General features: G+C 51.7%; 1 protein-coding gene across 3 annotated transcripts in view; it reads right to left on the bottom strand.

Moving 5' to 3' along the window:
* Positions 1–6,104: 6,104 nt before the first annotated feature.
* The window catches only part of ATP6V0A1 (ATPase H+ transporting V0 subunit a1), a 47,822-nt gene continuing 31,140 nt past the window's right edge, over positions 6,105–22,786 (bottom strand). For all 3 annotated transcript variants that reach the window (XM_077806025.1, XM_077806027.1, XM_077806026.1), the window contains exons 19-21: positions 20,440–20,557; positions 17,972–18,143; positions 6,105–9,096 (exon numbers count right to left, since the gene is read on the bottom strand). In XM_077806025.1, the coding sequence (XP_077662151.1) occupies positions 9,003–9,096; positions 17,972–18,143; positions 20,440–20,557 (384 nt within the window). In that variant the 3' untranslated portion in view covers positions 6,105–9,002. The remainder of the gene's footprint in view (positions 9,097–17,971; positions 18,144–20,439; positions 20,558–22,786) is intronic.

The following is a 22,786-nucleotide window of genomic DNA, read 5'->3' as shown; positions in this document are numbered from 1 at the left end:
TAAAAATGTTATAGCTCGTCCCCCAGGGGGTTCCCATGGGCCCTGTGCCCCACAGGGGCCCCCCACACTCACCCAGGCAGGTACAGAGCCTAGCTAGGGCTGGTACAACCGGCCTCTGCCCCAGGGCTACGGCCACCCCAGCAGGGCCCACTGCCTGCCTCTCCCCGCCAGACGCAAGCCCGGGCTCCATGCGAGCGGTTTGGGCAGGGCAAGGGGGGGCTGCCAGTGCAATGGGACGGGGAGGAGCAGGTGTCCCAGGCCCCAGTGACCTGCTGACTCTGGCTTTGAAGTGAGCAGGTTGCAGGGGCTCCCCCAGCCGCTGAGGGCTGAGGCCCCATGGGGGCTGCAGTTCCGGCCGGCACAGGTGGGCTCGGCCCCCGCGGTGCATAGGACGGGCGGTGCGTTCCCCAGTGCGGCGAGCTCCTGGGAGCGATGGCAGAGCAGACGGCCATTGACTCGTAGCCCCCAGTGCCTGACTCCCTGCCAGGGCCATGACAACAGCCCAGCATCACAATCCCACCTGGTCGGCACGGTGCTGCTGGGCTCAGGAGCCACCCAGGGGAGCTCAGTACGGTTTGCTGCTCTGCCAGGCGGGCACCGGTTCACCCCCTTCCCCTGGAATGCACCCAGGAAATGCCCCGTGGCTCTGAGGATGTGCACATGGCAGCACAAGTGGTGCCCCCATCTCAGCCGGCATAGCTGGCTCGGGTGGTACATGGCCTGACTCATGCCCAGCCCTGCACGTGGCTGCACTGTACCGGAGCTGGGACCTAGGGCAGAAGGAACAAACCCGGGCACCCACCTCCCCATCCTCCCTGGGGCTGGCTCTTTCCTCCAGCTCTCCTGCCTCAGCTCCTGGGGCACGGGCTTGGTGGCCGAGCCACCTCCCCCTAGGTCGGTGGGCTTGCACAGGGCAGCTTCATCAGTCTCTGCTCCCACATAAGGTGCAGTGAGGAGCTAAGTGGCTCCAATTTCCTGGAGCCCCACACAGCCCCGGTAGGCAAGTCCTGCTAGCACCCAGTGCCTGCCGGGCAGCCCGTCTCCATGCACCCAGCCCCTGCCAGGTACATGCACCCAGCGCCCCCCAACAATCCAGGCAGCCTGCACAGGGGTTTGCCCCACAAGGCTCTCATGGCCACGTGCCCTGGATGAATGGCCAGCACCCCCGCAGCGCCTCCCTGGGGCCTGCGGCCGAGCATAGGGGCTCTGACCCACTTTGGGGCTCTCACCACTTGGGGGGCTCCACAGGGCACCAGTGGCCCCCGAGCACTGCAGCTACCCCTCGGGGGCGCCTGCCTGTGGGAGCTCTGCTCCTGCCCCATGGACCCCAGCCGCGTGGCCACGAGCTGAGTGGCTGCCTGCCTGCTCTGCCAGGAGGGAGGCCGATGCTCGAAGGGGCAGGCAGCGTGAGGCCCTCAAGCCCCCCCAAGATTTAAAAATCCAAGCGAGCGAGGACTCCCCTGCTCCAGGGAGCCAACCCCCGGGAGCTCCACTCAGCAACCCAGGCTTTGCCCAGCGCTGTCTGCACTGGGTCTGGGTCCCAGCTGCCCAGTACTCCCTGGGGTGAGTCCCCAGGAGCCATTTCCCCCCCATTCCTGCCCTGCAGCCTTTGTGCTCCCGCTGTGATCTGACCCCCTGGCTGGCTGGGCTGTGAGCCCCTCGGGGCAGGTCCCCCCGACCCAGGCCGGGGCCCTGGCCCCACGGGGTGTGGGGCAGCGCTGTGCCCAAGGGCCCTTTGCCCATCCCGGCTGCACCAGTCCCGGTCTCTGCTGTCACCTAGCGAGCACGCGGCAGCATGCACGGGCCTGATCCCTCCGTGCAGAGCTGCTTGTCCCTCCCCGGGGCCAACAGCCCCTCGCACTCGGGCCTGGCCTTGCTCTGTCCTGCTGCCAGGGCAGCCGCGGTCCCTGGGCCCAGCCGAGGGCGAGGGGCTGCAGCCGGGGAGCCCGGTGCAGGCAGCCGGGGAACGGAGGCTGGGGCTGACCAGGAGAGGGCAGTGCGGCACCAGCAGTGGCTGGGGCCCTGGTCCAGGCTGGGATGGGGAGCAGGCAGCTCCCCCGTCTGCCCCTTTTCCTGCTGACTCTGCCCTGGGCAGTTTCAGGGGCACCTGCAGGGGCAGAGCTGGCGTGCGGGAGCCCACCACTGCCCCCCTTCCCCCGCCTCGTCTGTATGTCCCCTGGCACCCAGCCCACACCGCCCCCGAGCAGGGGAACCGCGGGCCCCAGGCAGGAGTTGGCACGGAGCGCTCTGGGCTGCCAGTATTCCAGGGAGGATGCCAGGACGGTGGCCACGCCTCGGCGCAGAGGAAAGGCCAGGCTCCTTGCTGTCTCCCCGCACAAAGGTCAGGGCTGGAGCCTGGGGCCCCGCTCAGGGCTGTAGGTGCACGGGCAGCCGGGTGCCATAGGGCGGGCAGGGTAAGCTAGCCGGCGAGGCATGCCCGGGCGAGGGTGAGCAAAGCCCCCCCAGCTGCCCCTGCATTTACAGCCTCCTTAGCTCCATGCCACCCGCCTGCCTCCCCCTTCCCCCAGCTCAGGCCCTTCCTCTCCCCGGAGCTCAGGCTGCGAGGTGGGGCCCTGGCCCCACCACTGGTTAGCCCACAGGGGCTCTGAGGCGCTGGCCAAGGTTGCCCCAGGTCTTGTCCATCCCCCTCGCAGTGGGCAGGGTCCCCCAAGCCCTCCTCCGCCCCAGGCTGCAGCGACCCGTCCCCAGCCTGCCCCGGCTGTGCCCAGCCCGCCAAGGGGCGAGGAAAGATGGATTGAGCAGCCGGCCCCAGGGGCCTCCCTTCATCTCCGCCTTGAGCAGCTCTCTTAGAAACGGGCCCCAGTCGCAGGTGAGGAATAGGGGTGGGGGCTTCCCCCACTCGGCCAAACCCCATCAAATGGCAGGGCAGGGGCTGAGGCGCAGGAAACGCCCCTGCAGCCCTTAGGGGCTCCTGTCCCCTGTGGAACTGAGGGCAGGGCGTGCACCCCACGCCCCAGCATTCGTGGGGGCAGGGGGGAAGGGATGGTGCTGTTGCCCCGTTCAGAGGAGTGGGGAGCAGGGCTGAGGGCATGACGGGAGCCAGGGTGAGATGCCAGCGCTAGTGGGCGAGGGGCACTGTGCTCCAGGGGAGGGGCCCGGGTGCAGCATGTCCTGCCAGGGGCGGTGAGCCTCGAGAGGAGATACAGACTGTCCTGCTCTCTTCCCCGCCCCCGGGCTGCTATTTCCAAACCCTGGGCTCCAGGCCAGGGGATTCCTCGCGGTCCCAGGCCCTGGCCGGTGCCCGCAGTGGGAGGAATGCGAGACCTGAGGACAGAGCAGGGTTCGGCCCAACAGCCCAAGAGGCTGCTCTCGCCCACAGCTCCTGGGCCCCAGGAAGTGGCTGAGGGGGCTGCTCACCCAGCCCCATTGCCCGGGCGCCTGGCCGGAGCCGAGCTGCACCTGGCTGCCATGAGGCTAATGCAACAGGCAGCATGCCCAGAATAGGGGCAGGAGCCAGGCTAGCCCTGCCCCCTCCCCTGGCAGCTCCCCCCATGAACACCCCAGTGCAGCGGGTCACTGGGTCTCCAGCTGTGCAGGCCTGAGGGCTGGCCCGGCCGATGGTGGGGTCTCGCCCAGCCCAGGAAGGGGAAGGCGCTGCCCAGGGCCAGGCCTAGACACACCCGTGCGCTCAGGGCCTGCCGGCACACACATGGCCTGCACAGTACGATAAGCGATGGCCCTGCAGGGAGCTCAGCCTCAGCCTGCGTGGGGCCCGCGGTGCTGAGAACGCGGCCCAGCAAAGGCGGGGCGACCATTGAAGACAGATGGGGGCACGCCCTAGGGTATGGGTTAATCTGAGGGCTCACAGCTGCGCTGCTCCTGCCTGCACCCAGCAATCAGCAGCCACAAGGGCTCGTGCCCCTCAGGACAGCAGTGGGGGAAGAGCAGAAAACAGCAGGAACAGAGTAAAATTAAGCAGGATCTGCCCCCAGGGAGCCGAGTACTGACCTGAGACCGCAGGATGTGGGTGAAAACCCCAGTCCCATGGGGCTAGCAAGCACCAGCCACGCTCAGCCCCACACGCTGGCGTCGCTCCGGCAGGAGGGCGAGGCAGTGGATGCAGACAGGGTTAATCAGCCTAGGGGAAGCAAGTCCCCAGAAATCTGCTTGCCCCCCTTTAGCCAACTCCCCCTCTCTGGTCAGCAGAGAGGGGTTGCACAGGAGAGGCCTGCTGGCCAGCAGTCTCCTCAGCCAATTGCCGCGGCAGGACCTGCTGCATGGGAGACAAGAGCCGATGGGGCTGGGCTTGGAGCCCCCAGGCCCAGAGAGGAGGACACCCAAGAAACAGCAAACCTGGGGGGGGAGGTCAGGGCTCCCTCGTGGTACCGATGGGCCATGTCTGGCTGCAATAACCCAGGGCGCACTCAGGACAGACTGACCCGTTCCACAGGCAGAGCCCTGGCTGGAGGCTTCCCTCTGGCTTTCTGAACAGCTGGCTGGGGGCACAGGCATTCCTCGTCTCCAGCCATCGCTCCGCAGCATCAGCGCCCTGCCCTGGCACCAGCTGCGGCTACAGCACCCCCAGCAGCAGGGCACGGGAGGCGGATGCTGGCTCAGGAAGCCATGGTGGCAACACGGGCAGCTAAAGGGGAAGGAGGCAGCAGCTGGCAGCAGGACTCTCCCTCCGGGCCTGGTTTCTGGTGCCCTGGGTAGGGTGGTCACTGGGTTAGAGAAGAAGCTAGCTGGTGGGTTTTTTGTTCCCTAGGCTCCCCCTGCCAGGCCTATAAGGGGAGTTTCCCCCCCAGCAATGAAATGACAGCCAGCAATGGGCTCGTACTGCAGGCAACCCAACGCAGAGCCCTTCTGCAAGGCGAGTAGGGCTCAGGACAGGCCCAGCTCCCTTCAGGAGCCAGACAGCTGGAGACGGGCATAGGCACGGACCAGCCCCTGCAGCCAAGACAGACCTATCGCTCCAGAGCGGTGAGAGGAGAGGGACCGGCGCCAGGAAGTCATGAAACCAGCTGCGCGTGTTGACCAGAGGCGTGAAAAGCCAACTCTGCTTGGAGGGGGATGAGGCAAGAGTGTAGGGGTCAAAGTTAGCAAGAGGAAAGTACCTGGGGAGGCCCCAGCCTGTGCCCTGGGCCAGGGCGCAGGGTGAGCGAGAAGCCCCCTCCCCCGGACCCACATCCAGAGCTCCAGGCCGCACACCCCTGGGCCAGACCCTCTGAGCTCACAACAGCCAGAGGCCGGCCACAGCTGCAGCATTTTTCACTGGAAGGATCTCAGGCCGCAGAAACCCAAACATGGGGCTCAACCCGACTCAGCTCTGCCTGCCCTGGAACGCGACGCCCCCCGGCAGCTGCGGCAGGGGCTCAGGAAAGCCCGGAGGGGAAACACAGCCCCTGAAGGCGGGATCCAGCCCCTCCCAGTTGTCCTGCGTGGTGGGAGCCCCGATCAGCTCGGCAGCCCCCATGGGGAGGCATTCGGCTCAGGTGAGAGGTTGGGCCCAGGGAAGGACGCCCTCGCGGGGCTGGGACCACCTGCCCTTCGAGGAGAACAGAGGAAGCCACTAGCTGGAGCACGAGTCAGCCCCAGGCCTGTTAAACCCCAAAGCCCCAGAATCACGCTCCAGGAGGATATAAAAGTTGAGCTTTCGTCCCCCACAGCCAAAGGCTTGTTGGCAGGGGCTGGTCTCCCCGCCTAGCGACACCTCCAAGAGCCTCAAAAGCGCTGGCTGGGAGGGGCAGAGTGACACATACTTAACTGGGAGGTGGACAGTCTAGAACAGGACTGACAAGTGCCATTCCCTACTCTGCACCTGACCCGAGGCAGATCACCGGCTCTGGGAGCTCACGTTCCGGATTCCCAACTTGGGCGCTCGGTTAGACGAGTGCCCTTTGATTAACTAGCTGCATCTGTCATCCCCCGCTTGGGTTCCATCGCTCACTGCGGGATAGAGGCAGAGCTACCCAACCGCACCTCAGCGACCCTGCCATGGGCCAGCAAGTGCCTCCTGGCCTCTGCCCACCATGTCCAGATAGCAGAGAGCAGCTCCAGGCTGAGACGGCCTGCTCTGCTTCGGGAGGGGAAGGCCCAGCCTCAGAGCCATGCTTAGTGGAAGGAATAAATACAGACAGCTCAGGTTACACCAACTCCAACACTGTACTGTGTACCAAGCGTCACAACAAGGCCAGCAGGGTAGTTAGTGTTACTGCTTCGGCTGCAGACCGGACTTCATTTAAAACAGGATTGTAAACATACAGTAAAATCAACATGTAAACAGAATCAGGCTCAATGACTGCAAATCCGTGTGCACATCCCACACCTCCCACAATGTAGTTCCTCCCTGTGGGATATTTACACAAGCTGTGGCTAGAAAAACCCAGCTGTACCTGTCTGCCCCACCCCAGCCTCGCTCAGACATTCGGTCTGTTCCTTTTAGTGCTCGCTGCACACTTTTCTCACACCACTTCAGAGAATCCTGCATTTTATGGCATTTTCCCATTGGATGGCCAGTTTTAAAGGATTCCAGCCACTGTTTCATTAGTATCTATCCCACCCCCACCTCCCCATACAGTGCATCGATTACAGCTGACTGTGCAACACAGAGGGCTTACACACACTTCGCTACTCATGAGGCTATTTCCAACAGGGAAGGCAAGCGACTATTCACACCCTGCACAAGGGGAACAGGCACCTGCTGCCCTCCGAGTGACCCTGTTTCAATCCTGTTCCCACAGAGGGCATTGCAATGAGTCCCAGCCTTTGCTCCCTTCACAAGGTGACTCTTCAGACAGGCCAAGTGCGGCTGTCAGGCCAGACACTGTAATACTGGCCGCGCTTGTGAGGGTCTCTGGGGCAATTATCTGCCGCCTAACGCTTGATCTGATGTCAGATTGCACAGGAGTTACTCAGCATGGCCAACCCTCAGAGACCGTGGAATATCGGATTTTCCTAACTTCATTAAGCAATAGTCAGAGGTGCACAACTGATGGCTTGGCAGCCCAGAGCCTGTCCTTCAGCCACACCAAGCCGGCACACGTCTCGCAAAGTGGCTCCTACCACACCCCTCCACTCTACTGGGAGGGGAAGAATGGGGAGCGTCACATGGTTCTGGTAACGTTATCAGCCGCCCTAGCCCTTGGAGTCCAAGTCCCAGAGACACAGCATTACACAGCCCAGCCCCAGAGGGGCGGCACTGACAAACAACAGAATTTTCTGAACAAAATGCCAGGAGCTCACTCTCCTTGGTTGCATGATTGCTAAGAATAGGACAGCGTTGACAGAGGAAGAGATACTGACACTGACAGACACAATCACAATGGAGCCTCTGAGACCAGAAAAATTAGACAGCTTCCATGGTAGCAGATGTGGTTATCAGTGCACAGGTGCATACGGGACAGAGAAGGGAAAGAAACACCTTCATGACTACAGACTGCAGCTCCAGTAGGGACCAAACACACACCCAGTATGCCCCCCTTCTACCACTCCAGACCATTACGAACTGACATCACTGACATCTGACCAGCCCTCCCACACCACACAGACCGTCACCAATTCAAAGCATGACTCTGGCACTGATCTAATCACAAGGACTCTGAATCTGGGCCTTGTTCTTTAGATCAGCTAGAGCTGGGAATTTTGTGGAAGCCCATTGTTCGGCCCTCGAGGGAACTTAATGCCCAAGGGACCCTACCGGGTTCCCCACTTTGCCAGCAGCCCAAACAGCACTGACCGATTCTGTGGGGAAGGTCACCGACCCCAGTCCCAGAGAGGAAACAGAAAACACCCCCTGCCCCACTGTAATAGCCCTGGGTTTGTTTGGCTTGCGTGCCTGGAGAGCACGTGGATCTCGGCTGTTGGAGAGTTACGAGGAAGCAGGTAAGTTCTCTTTGCACAGACAGCAGGGCAGACAAACTGCAGCCCCCAAGACAACACAGATGTGCATGTTGCAGGGTCGGGCTGTGCCAGGGTAAGCCATTCCCTGCTGGTGGCCTCTGCAGGATGCTCCCCCAGTTACAGCTGAGGATGGCTGCTGGGTGCCATTTTAGGTAAGTTAGGTGCAGACCATGGTGGGCAAATTCTGAGCACGTGTCTCAGTGTCCAGTCTGAGAAATGCTGGGAAATTGCTGAGAAAACAAGAGACCTGACTCCATGGGCTGAGTACAAAGGCAGGGCTGGAAAGTGTGAGTGGACCCTTCCGCGAAGAGTGTCAGAACCCATCCGCCCAGCTCCCCAAGCACCAGGCAGCGGGAAGGAATGCTGCAGGCTAGAAACTGCAACTGCAGATGGAAGGAGGCTACAGTGAGTTGACAGCAGCCAGGGGAGGGAAGTGTGCTCTGTTGGCCTCCAGGAAGCACCCAGCTGTATGTGTGAAGAGAGCACCATTCACAATCCGTGAGAACAGCTCACTCAAGCACAGTAAGAACACTGCACATGTGGAAGCAAGAGGGAACTGCTCTGGGTTGCACGTGGCCCCAGCTTTCCCCAAGACCTCTCTGTGCATCAGTGGATCTCAGTTTGTTTAAATGAGGTGGCAAAGACATTAGACTCTTCCCTCTAAATGCTTCCATCTCAGATTAGCTAGGCTACGGGCAGGCCAAAGTTTGCACGTCCTGTTCCTAATGCAATAGGAGGCTGTATTTGCCCCACAGTGCTTTACGGGAATCTGCCAAGGAGCTAATTACTGTACAATATCATAAACCAATACATGATTATATACACCAAGTCTAGACATTTCCTATGCAACCCCCACGGTAAACACGCACAGCACTAAACAAGCTGTTTGCTTAGGGCGGAAAGAAGTGACTCTGAAGTGATGTCAGCTACGCTTGAAACAGTGATGTCACAGCCCTCCACTTAACAGCCTCAGACAGACACTTCGGGCAGCTGCAATGGGAGTCATTTTCGCAGAAGCAGCACATCATGGCAGGGGAGCTACACACAACTTCACAACACAAACACACAGGGGACAAGGGCTAACCACAGCACAAGACACCAGCGTTCGAGTCTAACACTGCTCAGTTAGGCCGAGGGACGCTCTAATCATCCAATTTTCCTTCACGGATGTTGTCAAATGAGAACGGGAGGAACTTGAATCCAGTGCCAATGTAGAACTTACTCTGGAACTCAACCCTGCAAAAGAGAGAGAGCGAAAACGATCATTCCTCCAACACCAGCAGCTATTTACAGTGTCAGAAGCGAAGTGGGGACTGGCTACAACCTCGTTAAATCTGCATATCGGGACAGGCAGATGAAATGAAGCTTTCAGTAGCACAGTTGGGATCAGGACCCAACTGAACTATTACAGATTTCTCCTCTCCCCCAGCTCCTGGGCAGAATGGAGAAAAAACTGTCAAAATGCTGCTTTCGTGGAGAAAGATCAATTTTACACAAGCAACAAAAATGGGGAGAAATCCACGAAGCTGGTGTCACATGGAACTATTTAGAGGATAATGAAAGGAACATGTGTCTCCTACAGGATATTGTTTTTATAAAAATCACATTCTACAGATTATACTTATAACTAACACATGATCATGATCTCTCATGATCTTATGCTGGCGTTTCCCATGGCAAAAAGACACCCCAAAACCCCACCAGAACGCTGAAAGAACAAACAAGTGAAAGTATCAGCATCCGCTGTGCACGTATGCATTTCCTTGGGCTGAGGGCTGTAAGAATGCCTGCAGTCCTCCTCTCTCTCACCTTAGTCATTGCATTTTTCTTGAAAAATTAAAAGGAGAGATTGGACCAACACTCGGGGGCAATCTAGAGAACCCCTCTGCTCCAGCCCTTGGGAAGGGCCAGGATGGTTCTCGGTAGAAGATTCTTGAGGGCTTTGCCCAGTTACACTTTAAAACATCTTGTGCAACTGAGTTTCCACCAACTTACCTTGGAAAACTGATGGCCCACACCATTAGGACATAATGCCCAGACAAAGTGGAGACAATAAAACTTCCTCCTCACACCCTTTGCCCATCTTGGATGGAGCCCTGCACCCAGGGGGAGCTTGCTATAGGATCAGGGCCTTAGACCAAGCCTGGCACAATGGGGCTCTGATCTCAGTTGGGGCTTGGAGGTCTTGCAGTCTTTGACCTGAACTAGTGGTTTTCCCAGAACTCTGATCTAGACCTGCCCAATTTAAGCTGCAAGCCGCCGTATTGGGAGCCCTCACAAGCTACAGGCGCTGTTATCACTGAAGGCTCTGACACGGTCCCCAACCCATTACAAAATGCAGTCACGTGGAGCAAAATGGCCTTTCTGGGTTCCGACACCCCCCCGTCGGAGCATTTGGTCTCCCACAGATCGATGCCAACATTCCCTAATGGCACTAAATCCACATGACCAATGGTCGCTCTTGCTAAAGTCCTGGTCAGGATTATTTCAAAATGGTACAAATGGGGACAGGAAATATTACACAGTCCCCTTCTCCCCCAAAACTACAGAAAAAGTGTGCTACACTGAATGAAACATTTCAAGTTTTAACTTTTCTTATTAAATGCTTTGGAACTTCCCTCTCCCTCCCCTGCACGTTCTTGAGCCCCCTCAGAGTCGTCTGGGTTTAGCTGTTGAAGAACATTTTCCCTGGCCCTCACTGAGTGCTCTTGGAGAAACAGAGATATGCACATCATCTCAGAACCTCAGCATTAACTTTGCTCTTTCATTTGTTTTCCGTAATAAATTAAATTGGAAAGGAATGACCCTGGACAGCTGCCTGAGGGTCAAACACTGCAAAATATGGAAAGAAAAACCATGATTCATAATAAAAACAAGTGCATGTTTCTGTGTGCCCCATGAGAAACCCTTTCCATTCTGCTGTCCACTGGAACCAAATTGGCACTCTGAGGAACCAGGTGTCTCTCTCAGGAGCTCTAGCAGAGTAATTTTTCAGCATTATTTTAGGACACATTTTGCATTATGAATAATTTTAAAATGGAATACACTGAAAAATGTCACAAGGACACTGGGAACATTATTTGGAAAGCAACCAAACTCGAGAAGTCCTGAGCGACTACCACGACTCAGCTTGCAAAGTCACTGACAGCCCAGTCTGCAAAGATGACACTCTCCTGACACAGCCAAAGAGTGAAGCGTTCAGACAAACAACATTCTGCTAATAGATTCTCCTGCCTGCCTGTGCACACAGGGACCGAGCTCCCTGCTAAGGAATCCCTGGGATGAGCCAGGAGTTTCCGCAAGGGAGCGAAAGCTTTATTGCCCAGGTCATGTGTTTTGCAGGAACCCTGACAATAAGCACCCTGTGACTAATTCCTATTCTGTAAGCGAGGGGAAATAAGAGGGGAGCGAGGGGAGCATTTCAGTCCCACACATTGTAACCATGACTGCTAATCTTTCTGATCCACCCTGATCAGGCAGCTACTATCAGGTATGCTCAAAGTCCTCGTCACAACCTTAGGTACCCTAAGTCTAAGAGAAGCTGCTGCAGCATGGAAATAGCGGGGATAAGTAGATGATGATACCAGGTCACTTTCATTTAACAGAACTCCAAAATCTAAGGAAAGAAAGTTCCTGCCATGCTTCTTCACGTTTGCTCCCAGGAAGATCCAGAGCACATTGCTCTGCTTTGCAGCAGTGGATGCCTGCTGCTCCCAAGTGTGCTTGCTTCACTGCATAACTTTGTAAAGTGTCTCTTGTTTCTGATCAAGTGCCATGGAAGAATTCACGAAATGGTTAGCTCTGCACTTCAAGTAAACAGGGACTTAAAAGGATTTTTTGGTTTGTGCTAAAGCCCCGGACCTTCCCTCTCAGGGTTTTCATATTAACAGGCCTCTCCAACCCACCGCTTGTTGGCACAGCACGCCTAGGGATTTTCCCATGAGATCCCCAGGAACTGCAGGGTCACAGGTAAAGTGCTTTCCCCAAACTGAGGGCATCTACAAAGTCAAAGTCAAATTTTCATGCTTGCGTATAAGCAGCAGTGCACCATCCAGGTGCCTAAGTGGGTGCTGAAGTGTTGATTTCAGAACCCAATTCAGGGCCTGCCCTTGAAAGAGGTGCCTCCTTCGCTTTGAAGTCAAGTGGCCCTTGCCTGTGGTTAGATTCTTCAGGATTATTAGGCTTCCCCAAATATTCAGCCAGGTTTTATCTTCAGCATGGCTGATCGCCCTTCCCGCGCATAAATGAAATGGCGATACTCTTGCTTATGGTCACGAGATTTGCCTAGAGCTCAGGGCCTTTTACAAACTAAAAAACAACAAACAGTTGTGAACCAGTGGGCGGGGATCTGGGTCTCACTACACCCACGTCTGCCCACTGGATTCCAAGCCCATCCATGCCTCCTAGGAAGGAATACTCCCCCTCTGGCGACAGAATGCCAAGAGCTTCACAGGGCAGTCGGTGTGCGCCTGTCCATCCATCCTGATCTTAGTTCTCAGTTTACAGCTCAGAACAGCTGGCCACAAAGCAGGACATTAATATTCCTTTTTATTTGTTTTACACGGCTGTTTGCAGCTTACCACGTTTGCTGTGTATGAAGTCTATTTTGACATCACCACCCAAAACTGCAACCCTCCCCCCTGGGGACCCCACCATTTGGAGTGATCCAGACATCGCGTGACTTGGAAGCAGTTGCATGCAAGAAATTAATGCTTCACAGCCAAAAGGGATATTTAAGATCCATGTCGTTGCCCTCCAATGGCTGAGCAACAGTGCATTCTATGAGCATTTGTGAATCACTGGCATACAGCTCAGACAACACAGAGCAAGAAAAAAAAAAAAGCTCTCCACATGCCTGGAAGAGAAGCACCCTGAGCTGCAAGCATCTGCCATCGGGGTTGTCTTATGCACTCAGAAAAAAAGAATGCAGACTAAAACCTTCACCAAAGTTTAGCAACAGCTGCCAGAATGCCATAATTCTCTATAAACCTGCTGACCTTCCTCAACTTGGACCAGTGTATTGCTGGGGTGATGGAAATGGATCTGGAAGTCCAGCATGGAAATGAATTGCAATTAGCTGCTAAGGCAGTGTCTGGTCCTTTCACTGAGTTCCCGCAGCACCAACAATTAGGCAGGTTAAATATCACTCAGAGAAAAAGTCTGCATAGCTGACTCCATCTTTAATCGGGTTTCCTACAATAGTTGTAAGGACTTGGAACTTCCCTGCTCTGTAACTTTAACAGTATGTTTTAGATGCAGATGCACGGCAGCCGGGTAACGGACGAGGTGCACCATTCACAGGGTGCTGCGTGGGGTTAATTCACTGGAGTCAGGGATGGGTAACAGGTTGGGAAAAATTGATGCTTGAGTGACCTGAGCCAAGTCCGAATTGTACGGTTCCTCTGGAACACTTGCAGGTTGAGATTCATTAGTTCTAGTGCTTCTCGCACCCTCGGCCTGAAGCTGACAGCGTGGCTGCAGAGATAATCCTCTCCCCGGCAACAAATGCCAAGCCAAACCTTTAGCCTCCATGAGCTGACCTGATGTCGCTACCCATCCGTTCCAAGCAGCACTCAAGGAGCACTCCTAACCCCGCTCACAGGAAGCTTCCACACATCCCTCCCAACTGGAGCACACCAGCAACCTTCAGTGACTTCCTGGCCAACTGCACAGCCACCCCTGTCATTCTAATGGGTGGGAAAGGGAAGCTCCGAGTCCCACTCAGCCCTAGAGATCTGTTTGGAGGACTGTTTCCTCCGAGAAGGCAGCTCCACAAACACTCAGAAATGCAACGCCAATTTATAAATGTCAGGTCCATGGGGGTCGGCTGATCACAGGCCCGTGTCACTAGATAAGCTCTGTCTCTCTCCAAGATTTAGGAACTGGGGTTTCAAGGAAGTGAACGACACGCCTGGCTGTGTTTAATTCAAACAGCGATGCCACAAATTGTATTAATGAAAAGCAAATACAGAGATAAAGGAGATTTTTAAAACAAGCAGGCAAGTTACTAGCCAAAGGGAAACAAAAGCCGTAGCCTGCATTTCCAACACAGCTGGGATCTGGTAAGGGGGAACTAAAGACGTGCAAGGATGAGGCCACTGCCACAGTAATGTTTCAACAGGTCGTGAAACATTCGCCAAACCCACAGTCCAGGTTACCGATGGAGGAAGCTGTATTTTCTGAAAAAGTACAAAATAAATCTTCTCCAATGGGGCGTGACAGGCAGACCTCACATTCCTCTGATTTCCACCAGCAAGGCACATGTTAAATGACTCCTCTGTTCCATGAAGACTGAGCCACCCACCCACCCCATAGCATTCCAGATTGGTGACTCTTCATCCCCAGCTACAAACAGCCAACTAATCGGACACAACCCTCTTCCAGAGCTGCTCCTCCGAGGACAGCTGCACGTGGTCCCGTTGTTCTTTTGAGTTTTCATGTTAAAAAAGACAGCACTGGAAGTGCGAGGATTTCATTAGACTACAAAGAAATGCTAAGAGGAGACTGTTTGGAGACCAAGAAACTTATAACTAACTGTTCCACAGGGATAAAGTAACCCAAATGACAGTCTCAGCACAGTACTTGAGATCTCATGCTATCTTGCTAAATTGCTTTTCCCATCAGCAAACTTTTATGAGCAGATTTACTCTTATGGAGTTTACAGGTTTGAGGCACTTATGTTTAGGGGAAATATGACTTCACTCTTGAGTTATGCTTCTGTAATTTCCCAGTAAATGCTCTGCAGTTGTTCTACACAACAAGTGTGTTCCATGTTGTTACGGTCATTTCTTGGCTCAAGAAGTCCCACTGTCTTCTGTCAGCTTGCCTCCCACTGGGATGGTGCCACCTTCCCTGTAGTGTTTCCATGAGCTTAATATTTTTAAAAATTGTGCTTAAAAATCTGGCATTGCGCAAAGCTTCTCCCTAACAGTGAACGTGCACTTTCAGCTACGTTGTGGACCATATAAATCACACATGGCCTGTACCACTGATTGCAGGTAGCTTTGAATCAGGCCCCTGCATACGTACGGAGGCTATGACTGTTTAGCAGAAAAGGTGTATATTTTAAAATATACCTGCTTCATTTATTTCAGTCCATACTTTCAGAATATTTTTCTTTTGAAAAATCAGTTTTTTAATTTTGAAGGAAAAAATTGTAATTTTTTTTTACATTTTTGCAAATGCGTGATGGAATGTTGCAGCTCAGACAGGAGACTTAGATGGCCAGCTACTAATTCAAAGATGCAGTTAAACATCTGAAGAGTATGAACACCGTATACAAGTTGATGCACTGTTCACTGTCTGATGAGAGATAACTCACTACAGTGGGTGCAAGATCAAAGTTCTTTTCACTGGACTTTGCTGTTACATACTGCCAATGACTGCTGTGTGAGGACAAGGAACACCAGCTAGAAGCAATGGGCTCTAACATAACCAATGTGAAATTTTCTAGGCTGGATGCCAGGAAAAACAGAAACGCCATCCAACAGCCATTTTCGGGAGTTGCAGACAACTGTAGTAGAGATCCCCTCCCTACATAAGATGGCTACGCTGTAGAATTCCTGTATGAATCATGACTTTGTGGTTTGAATTCTGAAGATCCCGGAGCATACTGGAAAGCTTCAATATGCACCTGGAATCTGTGCCATTAGGGGGTGCAAAAGGACTAAGTTTTCATCCCAAAAAGAAATCAGAGGAAGTCCAAAAAGCTGCAGTTGTCATTACCACCACATTTTATTTCTTACTGGAAAAATACACAAAAGACTCCAAAGAGTTTTATTTCTTCTCCTGGTCTCAAAGTCCCACTGGGTTTGGCTGTCCAGCTGCAGGACTGCCAAGGCACTCAGGACAGAAAAAATGGTGCTGTTTATTTTCAACGAGCGCCTAAAAGAGCCCTGCGCTCCTACTTTCAGACTGTAACTGGGACGTTTCACAAAAGGAAACGGACAGAACCACAAGTAGGTGAGCTCAGAGCAGGACCAAACACCTCACAAGCTACGTTTGCGATTTTGCTTCATGCTTTCGGCCAACCATGAAAAACTCAGAACTGACCCAATAGAATTACTGGAGGAGATGGGCAAGGAGGAGAAGAGAGTTACTCACAGGCTCTCCTGCCTAGTTCTATGTGTAGTTTGAGGGGACCCAAAAGCTAGCTAAATCAATGCCTTTTTTTGTATTGTCCCTTTGATCACACCAGAGAGATAGCCAGCCACACTGGAAGTCAAAGTGGAATAACTGCTCTTTAAAAGCAGGGACTAGGAACTCACTCTGGGCCTGGGTGGAGAGAAAGTGATTATGCTCCACTGAATAATCTCACTTCTCTTCACTTACTGACTCCCTGAATACACACAATCTGAACTACCAGCTGAGCAGGACTAACCAAGAACAGTGACCAGTGGGTCTTTTTAGACACACAGAAGGGTAACATTAAGGCTTTGTCTACACTGCGCTTTTGTTGGTAATACTTTTGTCATTCAGGGGTGTGAAAAAACGCCCCCCTGGAAGAGAATAGTTTTACTGAAAAAAGCGCCGGTGTGAACAGCGCTTTGTTGGTGGGAGAGCTCTCCCGCCGACAGAGATACCGTCTCTCATGGGGGTGGATGTATTTTGACGTCGGGAGTGGCTACACTGCGCACCTTTTAGCAGCACAGCTGTGTCGCTAAAAGGTGTGCAGTGCAGACATAGCCTTTATTTGTTCTACGCAAGTTAAATGTAAGGAAGGGTGTGACGTGAAGAACAATGGACAAATCATTTGATATCTAAACAGAGGAAACACCAAAGAGAATCTGCTACACTGGCTGTATAAAACCTCGTCACTGGATTGGACCAATGGCCTAGAGCTCAGAGAGCTCCTAACATTAGATTTTAAAAATGCAGTTTGAGTTCCAGGAAGAAGTTCCAGATTCTGCCTTGAAAGCCACAAGGCAGGAAGAGAGTAGTCAACACACCGAATACAAGAATAAACTTTCTTAAGACAGCCAGACCCCAGTTTAAAAAACTACTGCACTTTCCATAAAAAAAGGGTGAAGAAGCAAATCTGAAGCTAAAGGTCTCTTCCAGTCAGGGCTGACTTTGACCCACTAGTGTAGTTTGCTGCTGGGAGTAAGGTGAATACCTACGATAACCAACAAGCTACCTGAAAGAGAGAAACTCCTCCAGGCTCTTCGGCTGCAACCCTCCACATTTGTCAACTGCTACACAGGGATCAGTAACAGCCTTCTTCATTCCACCCACCCTCACTGGCTGCTGTCTAAGCAGGGCTTTCTTTCACTTTAAGCTGAACTGAGAGGCACATAATGAGTTACTCAAAGAATCAGGGTTTCACCGTGACCTCTGCCCAGACCACTGGTTTAATCTCTCATATCACAAAACACAGCTGTCCTTTCTGGAAACAAGTCTACTTCTCTTGCAGAATACAGACAGTTCTCTTGACCCCAGCTCAAGATCTGGATCACCAGATCTCGATAACTATCACCCCAGGCTGAAGTGTAACTGCTATTGTTCTGTTCTGCTCCATTTTTCTGAGAAAAAATGGACTAACTAGATAACTGCAGTTCCATGTGCGGCCAGCAATCAATCAATCACTATGTAACATCATTAAGGAGACAAGAGGAACAAATGCCATAATCAGGCAACACAGCAAAACAGAGAAACTGCTGAAGGGCCCAAACTTTCCATACCCCCAGAGCAGGCTGCCCAGAAAGGTTTAGCTGGTTTCAATGGTACTTTGTTGTGCATAGGACAGTTATGCCAGCTACTCTGAACGCATGCCTAGTGACTTAACTGTAGATGGGAGTGAGGAATATTACTGGGACCACGAAAGCAGAAAATAAGGTCCCTAACCTTCATGAGGTTTTGCTGCCAGCTATAGAACAAGCACCTAGTTTAGTTACACTCAGTACACTGTCCGAGCAGCACCAGGCAATGCTGGTTTCAGCATGTGATTACCAACTCTCTGAATTTTATAACTGAAGCCTAAACTTTGCTTGGGGTGGGGTGGGACGGGACGGCAAGGCAAGCACATACAGCTTTCTAGGAGACAGCATTCAGGGTGGTGGTGAATTATCTTGCTTATAATAGCTTTAAAACCTCTACATTCCAGTAAACTTACCAGTGCAAGCGGAGTGCATGAAGGAAAGCTGACAGGCCCTCCATGATCAGAAGGATTGCCACAGTCAAGGTAGCGAAAGCAGCAAATATGAAGAACAAAACAAAACCTCCAGCCAAACTTCTCACACTGAGGCCGATGTGGATCACCATGGTCCAGAGCACCTCGGAAAGCTCTGCAGGAAGAAGAGCAGGAAGAATACTGCTTATTTCAGGGTGGTTGTGGTTTATTTCACTGGGAGTGGGTTTTAGGTAACCTTCCGAAATAGCCCGTTCCCACCCCGCTGGGACTGTTTCTAGCCCTGCAGGAGCCGGAAGGATGGTTCTGCTTGGGCTGCTTGTGAAGAACAAGAAGTGCTTGCAGCCAGGTAACTCAGGACCTGAAGTCCAATTCCTGGCAAAGGCTTCAAGGCCAGAGCTGCCACTTACTCAGTGCTTTAAATTCCATCCTCTTCTCCTGAGCCCAGGATGCTCTTCATAAACACAGCCTGCATAAGCAGACCCTGGGCAGCAACCGCTCCTGCCTCTTACTACAGATACAGTCACCCACACCAGAATGGAGCAACATTCCAGCTGCCGCACTACATGAGAGGAGCAAAGAACTTACCAAAAAAAAAAAAAAAAAAACACCAACCAAAAAATCCTTGGCCAAGTTTAATGGGTAAGCTGAACCATTCTAGTCTACGAAAACTAACACATGAAACCGATTCTTCACACACAGACCATAACACAGGTTGGCCAAAGCACAGCCCGTGAGCGAAAGGTGGCTGCACAGCGATCTGCAATGGATTCCACTCATCCAGCGTGCAATACTTCATCCTGGGTCTGTGTAGTCTAAAGAGATTGCAACTCTGCATTAATGGTGAAAGCAGCTGCAAGCTGCTCCATTTTATGCAGATTCCTTTGGGCTCCTGACAAGTTACTACTGTAGCTCCCACCGCTGAGCTAAATTTGGGTGCCATTGTCACAAGTGCCACTAGTCTATACGCACTCTTCATGACACACCGAGGTTCAATGACAAGCAAAGGCTAAAATCCCGATGACCGCAGTCAATACTCCCTGCCAACCCTGAGCCCAGCACAGCCTGACCCTACCACACTGACCAAACGCACTCCTGTACACTCACCCTCCATACGAGTGTAATGGTCTGTGTACAAAATATGCCTTGTGACGGATCATTTGAAAAACTTATATCAAGATGAAACGTACACAGCAATATTACAGATAAAGTCATGAAGATGAGCTGAAATGACTGAAATATGTTTACCAGACAAATCTGGGGAAGGGGTAAAACTGGTTTCTCAAAGACAAAATACAAGGTGACGCCTCTCACCAGGTGTCAAAGTTGATTAGACATCACCAGGCAAGTGGCCTTGCTTTGGCAGTAAAGTGGGGCAGGAACCGATCAATTTTCATTTTAACAAATGACATGAGACTCCATGCCTCCATCCTTGCATCTGGAAAGAACTAGGGACTTTGTGAAAGATCCTGACTTGAAAATTTGCAGGGAACGTGGTAAGGGTTTTACCTTGAACCAAGTCTAGTTTGTCAAGTCTTAGCTACTAGGAAGCAGAGTAACAGCCGTGTTAGTCTGTATTCGCAAAAAGAAAAAAGGAGTACTTGTGGCACCTTAGAGACTAACTAATTTATTTGAGCATAAGCTTTCGTGAGCTACACGAAATTTATAAGATCTTCTGTACTTTCCACAGTATGCATCCGATGAAGTGAGCTGTAGCTCACGAAAGCTTATGATCAAATAAACTGGTTAGTCTCTAAGGTGCCACAAATACTCCTTTTCTTTCTACTAGGAAGAGTTATCTTTCTTTCTCTATTTCTGACTTTAGCACCTAATACTTGTACTCACTTAAACCATCTCTTTGTAGTTACATAAACTTGTTTTTATTCTTTAATCAAAATGAATTCAGTGTTGTGTTTAAATAGAACTGTTCGGTAACTCCGATCAGAGCAGCAGACTGTTGTACACTGACCCCTGACAGGGCAATGGACCTCCAATATCTGAGATGTCCAGAAGGCTGGGCAATGCAGAACACATTTTGGGGAAAATCTGGGACTGAGAGGGTGGGGAGATCACCCTACAGGTAGTAACCAAGGCTGCCAGAAGCCAGAGAGTAGCTGGTGTTTGCTGACAGGCTGCTGGGGTCAGAGTGGCTGGACCAGGACTGCAGCTATACACAGACACTCAGGGTGTGACCTGCATGCTGTCCGGCTGTTTGTGAGTAGCCCACACCGGGGACTACATCAGCAAGTCACTGCGAGGCACCCAAGGTTGCAAGGCATGTGGTGACAACCCCTCACTGGTCTGGACTGCACCCCAGAATACATGACACACACACTAGGGTAGTTTCTCTCTGTGGCACATACACACATGCCTAGGCCACCTCCCCAGGACCTTTTTGTCCAGGTTGATCTTGAGATGCTGATCAAACCTCCAGCTTTGGGAAAGATACTTACGTGCATGGGCCAGGCTGAGAGCCCAAAGCCGCAGGTAGGATGCTGTGTTGGAAATGCACCCCAGACAATACTCAATGGTATGGATGGCCTGATGTACCACCGTATCCCCAAAATCAAACTGCAGAAAGAACAACAGAGCAAAGAGAAATTGAGACCATCTGCAAAGTAGTTGCAATGAGCAAGGGTTGGCAGATTAGGGAAGCGGCACCCACTGTCTGGGGCTATTACAAGGGCACTATGTTTGTAGTTTGGGCTCTTACTGATCATTTCTTCTACTGGCCCTTTGGATATAGATCATTTAGGAAGACTATACCAAATATAATTTCACAATTGCAGTGAAAGTTGACGCTTTTTGCTAAATCTGAGAAACTAATCAGAAATAATCATTCAACACTGTAATTTGTAGGCTTAAAAAACGTCTACTTTCACATGACAGGCAATGAAAACAGTTATGATTGGAACCAGGATTTTACCAGGAAAAGACTGTTCAGTAAGAAGCGGTTCCGTATGAACACACGGGTAAGGGGTATCTATTACTACAAAAGAGGAGAGGGATTACAAGTACAGTTTTCCCTCTCCACAGGAATGAGATAAATGTATGAAAAAAAATCAGAAAAAGCCCGAGACAATACTGCATCTTTTGCACTGCTGTGGGAACTATGGAAGCAATCTCTCTGTGAAAGAAGAAATAATGCACAAAAAGTTATTTTGAAAATCTCATCTCTGCTTCACTTTTCCATCTGCAGAGTCTCTATGCCGCCCAAATGTTTGGGCAATCAGTTCAAAATGATTTCAGAATAAATGTAGGAAAGTTTGCCACATTGCAGCTTGGAAAAAAGAGTCCGATGTTTCTGCATCTTGGACTTTATCCATGGTCTGTGAACTTCTCCAAAGCACGTTATTAAAGGGGATGCAGAATTTTATGACACTGAGTGATCGGTGTTCCGAAAGGAGTATAGAATGCTATTTTTATTCTTGTTCCCCCCTTAAATAGCCAAAGCAATAAACATTTCAAACAACTATGTCAAACTAGCTGTTGAGAGCCCAGATCTCTCTTCACAGGAACATAAACTGCAAGAATTCCTCAGTAAAACCTGCTCTGTTTACCAGAGTCCTCTGTCCAGCACACACAGCAAGTCAGCGTAAAACAAACTGAATCCTACAAATATTTAAACAAGAAGTACAGCGCTTGGCAGAGTTAGTGAATAACTGCCAGGGAGACAACCACTCCTGTGCTTCAACCCAAAGACGCTCATGGGACGGCTTTAGCAGAGTTCTTGTAGCCTGATGGGTTATTTTTCACTCTGCTTAATTTAAAAAAAAAAAAAAAAGTAGTGTTTATGGGCCTGCATAGCATTCAAATGCAGCCAGACTGATCTGCATTACACCTATTTCACCAGCTCTAGGGCTCATCCCTAAGGGCAACAGCTCTCTTAAAAGATCCATGTTCAGGAAAATTTACAGAAGCAAAGAAGCATCTCATGGCAATGTTTCCGCAATTCCATGGCCTCTATGCACGCTGACCGTGGTTTCCGAATTATGCATTCCAAGTTCACCGTCACACAGCTGTTCCAGTTCTGAGGTGCTACCCTCATGTGGCACTACATTGAAAGCAGCAACTTGATAAAGGGGAGATTTGAGGGTACACCATGGTGGTATGTTTAGTTTGTCACCACACTTTGGTCTTGGAGACTTCACTCCACTCAACACATTAAAAATTCACCCAGTCACGCACCTGAGATGGATAGGACAATATTCTGCTTCTAGTTACATGTGTGAACTGCACGGACATTACTGGGGTTACACACGGGGAACTAGAAGCTGAAATCTGACCCTCTAGGTCAACTCTTGAAACAAGCCCAAAAGTGCTACTGTAGGGAGAGGTTATCCACTGAGGCTTCTCTGCTGTATCGTTTGGATGCACTGAACATCCTTCTTCTTGAGGATTGAGAAGACCTCTACAGTTATTTCACCATCAGACCAACTTTTATCATTGTATCAACACAGTTCCCAGAGCCGCAAACACTATAGGGCTAAATAAAAATTTAATGATCCAAAGGTCTTCTGGGAACTGGAGTGGAACAGGAATTTGTATTTTTCTTAGCTGTGTGGAGACAATGGAGCTACACTAGCGCATTCTATCACCATTTGTTGCCATGAAGACCATGAGGAAAATCGCCTCTTGATTGTGAGGCAACCTATATCTTTATCAGTGTATGGATCAGCTTTCTTGTTTCGCTTAAAGGTAAAACAAGGACAAACAAAGCACCTGGTACACCAACAGCACAGACCCGCGAACAGAACAACTGCTCTTAAGGTTAACATACCGCCTCCAGAGATACAATCT

This window comes from Eretmochelys imbricata, chromosome 27 (genome assembly GCF_965152235.1).
Source record: "Eretmochelys imbricata isolate rEreImb1 chromosome 27, rEreImb1.hap1, whole genome shotgun sequence".
Taxonomy (NCBI): domain Eukaryota; kingdom Metazoa; phylum Chordata; order Testudines; family Cheloniidae; genus Eretmochelys; species Eretmochelys imbricata.
Note: the sequence above shows the minus strand (reverse complement) of the source record. Positions and strands in the feature narration are given on the sequence as shown.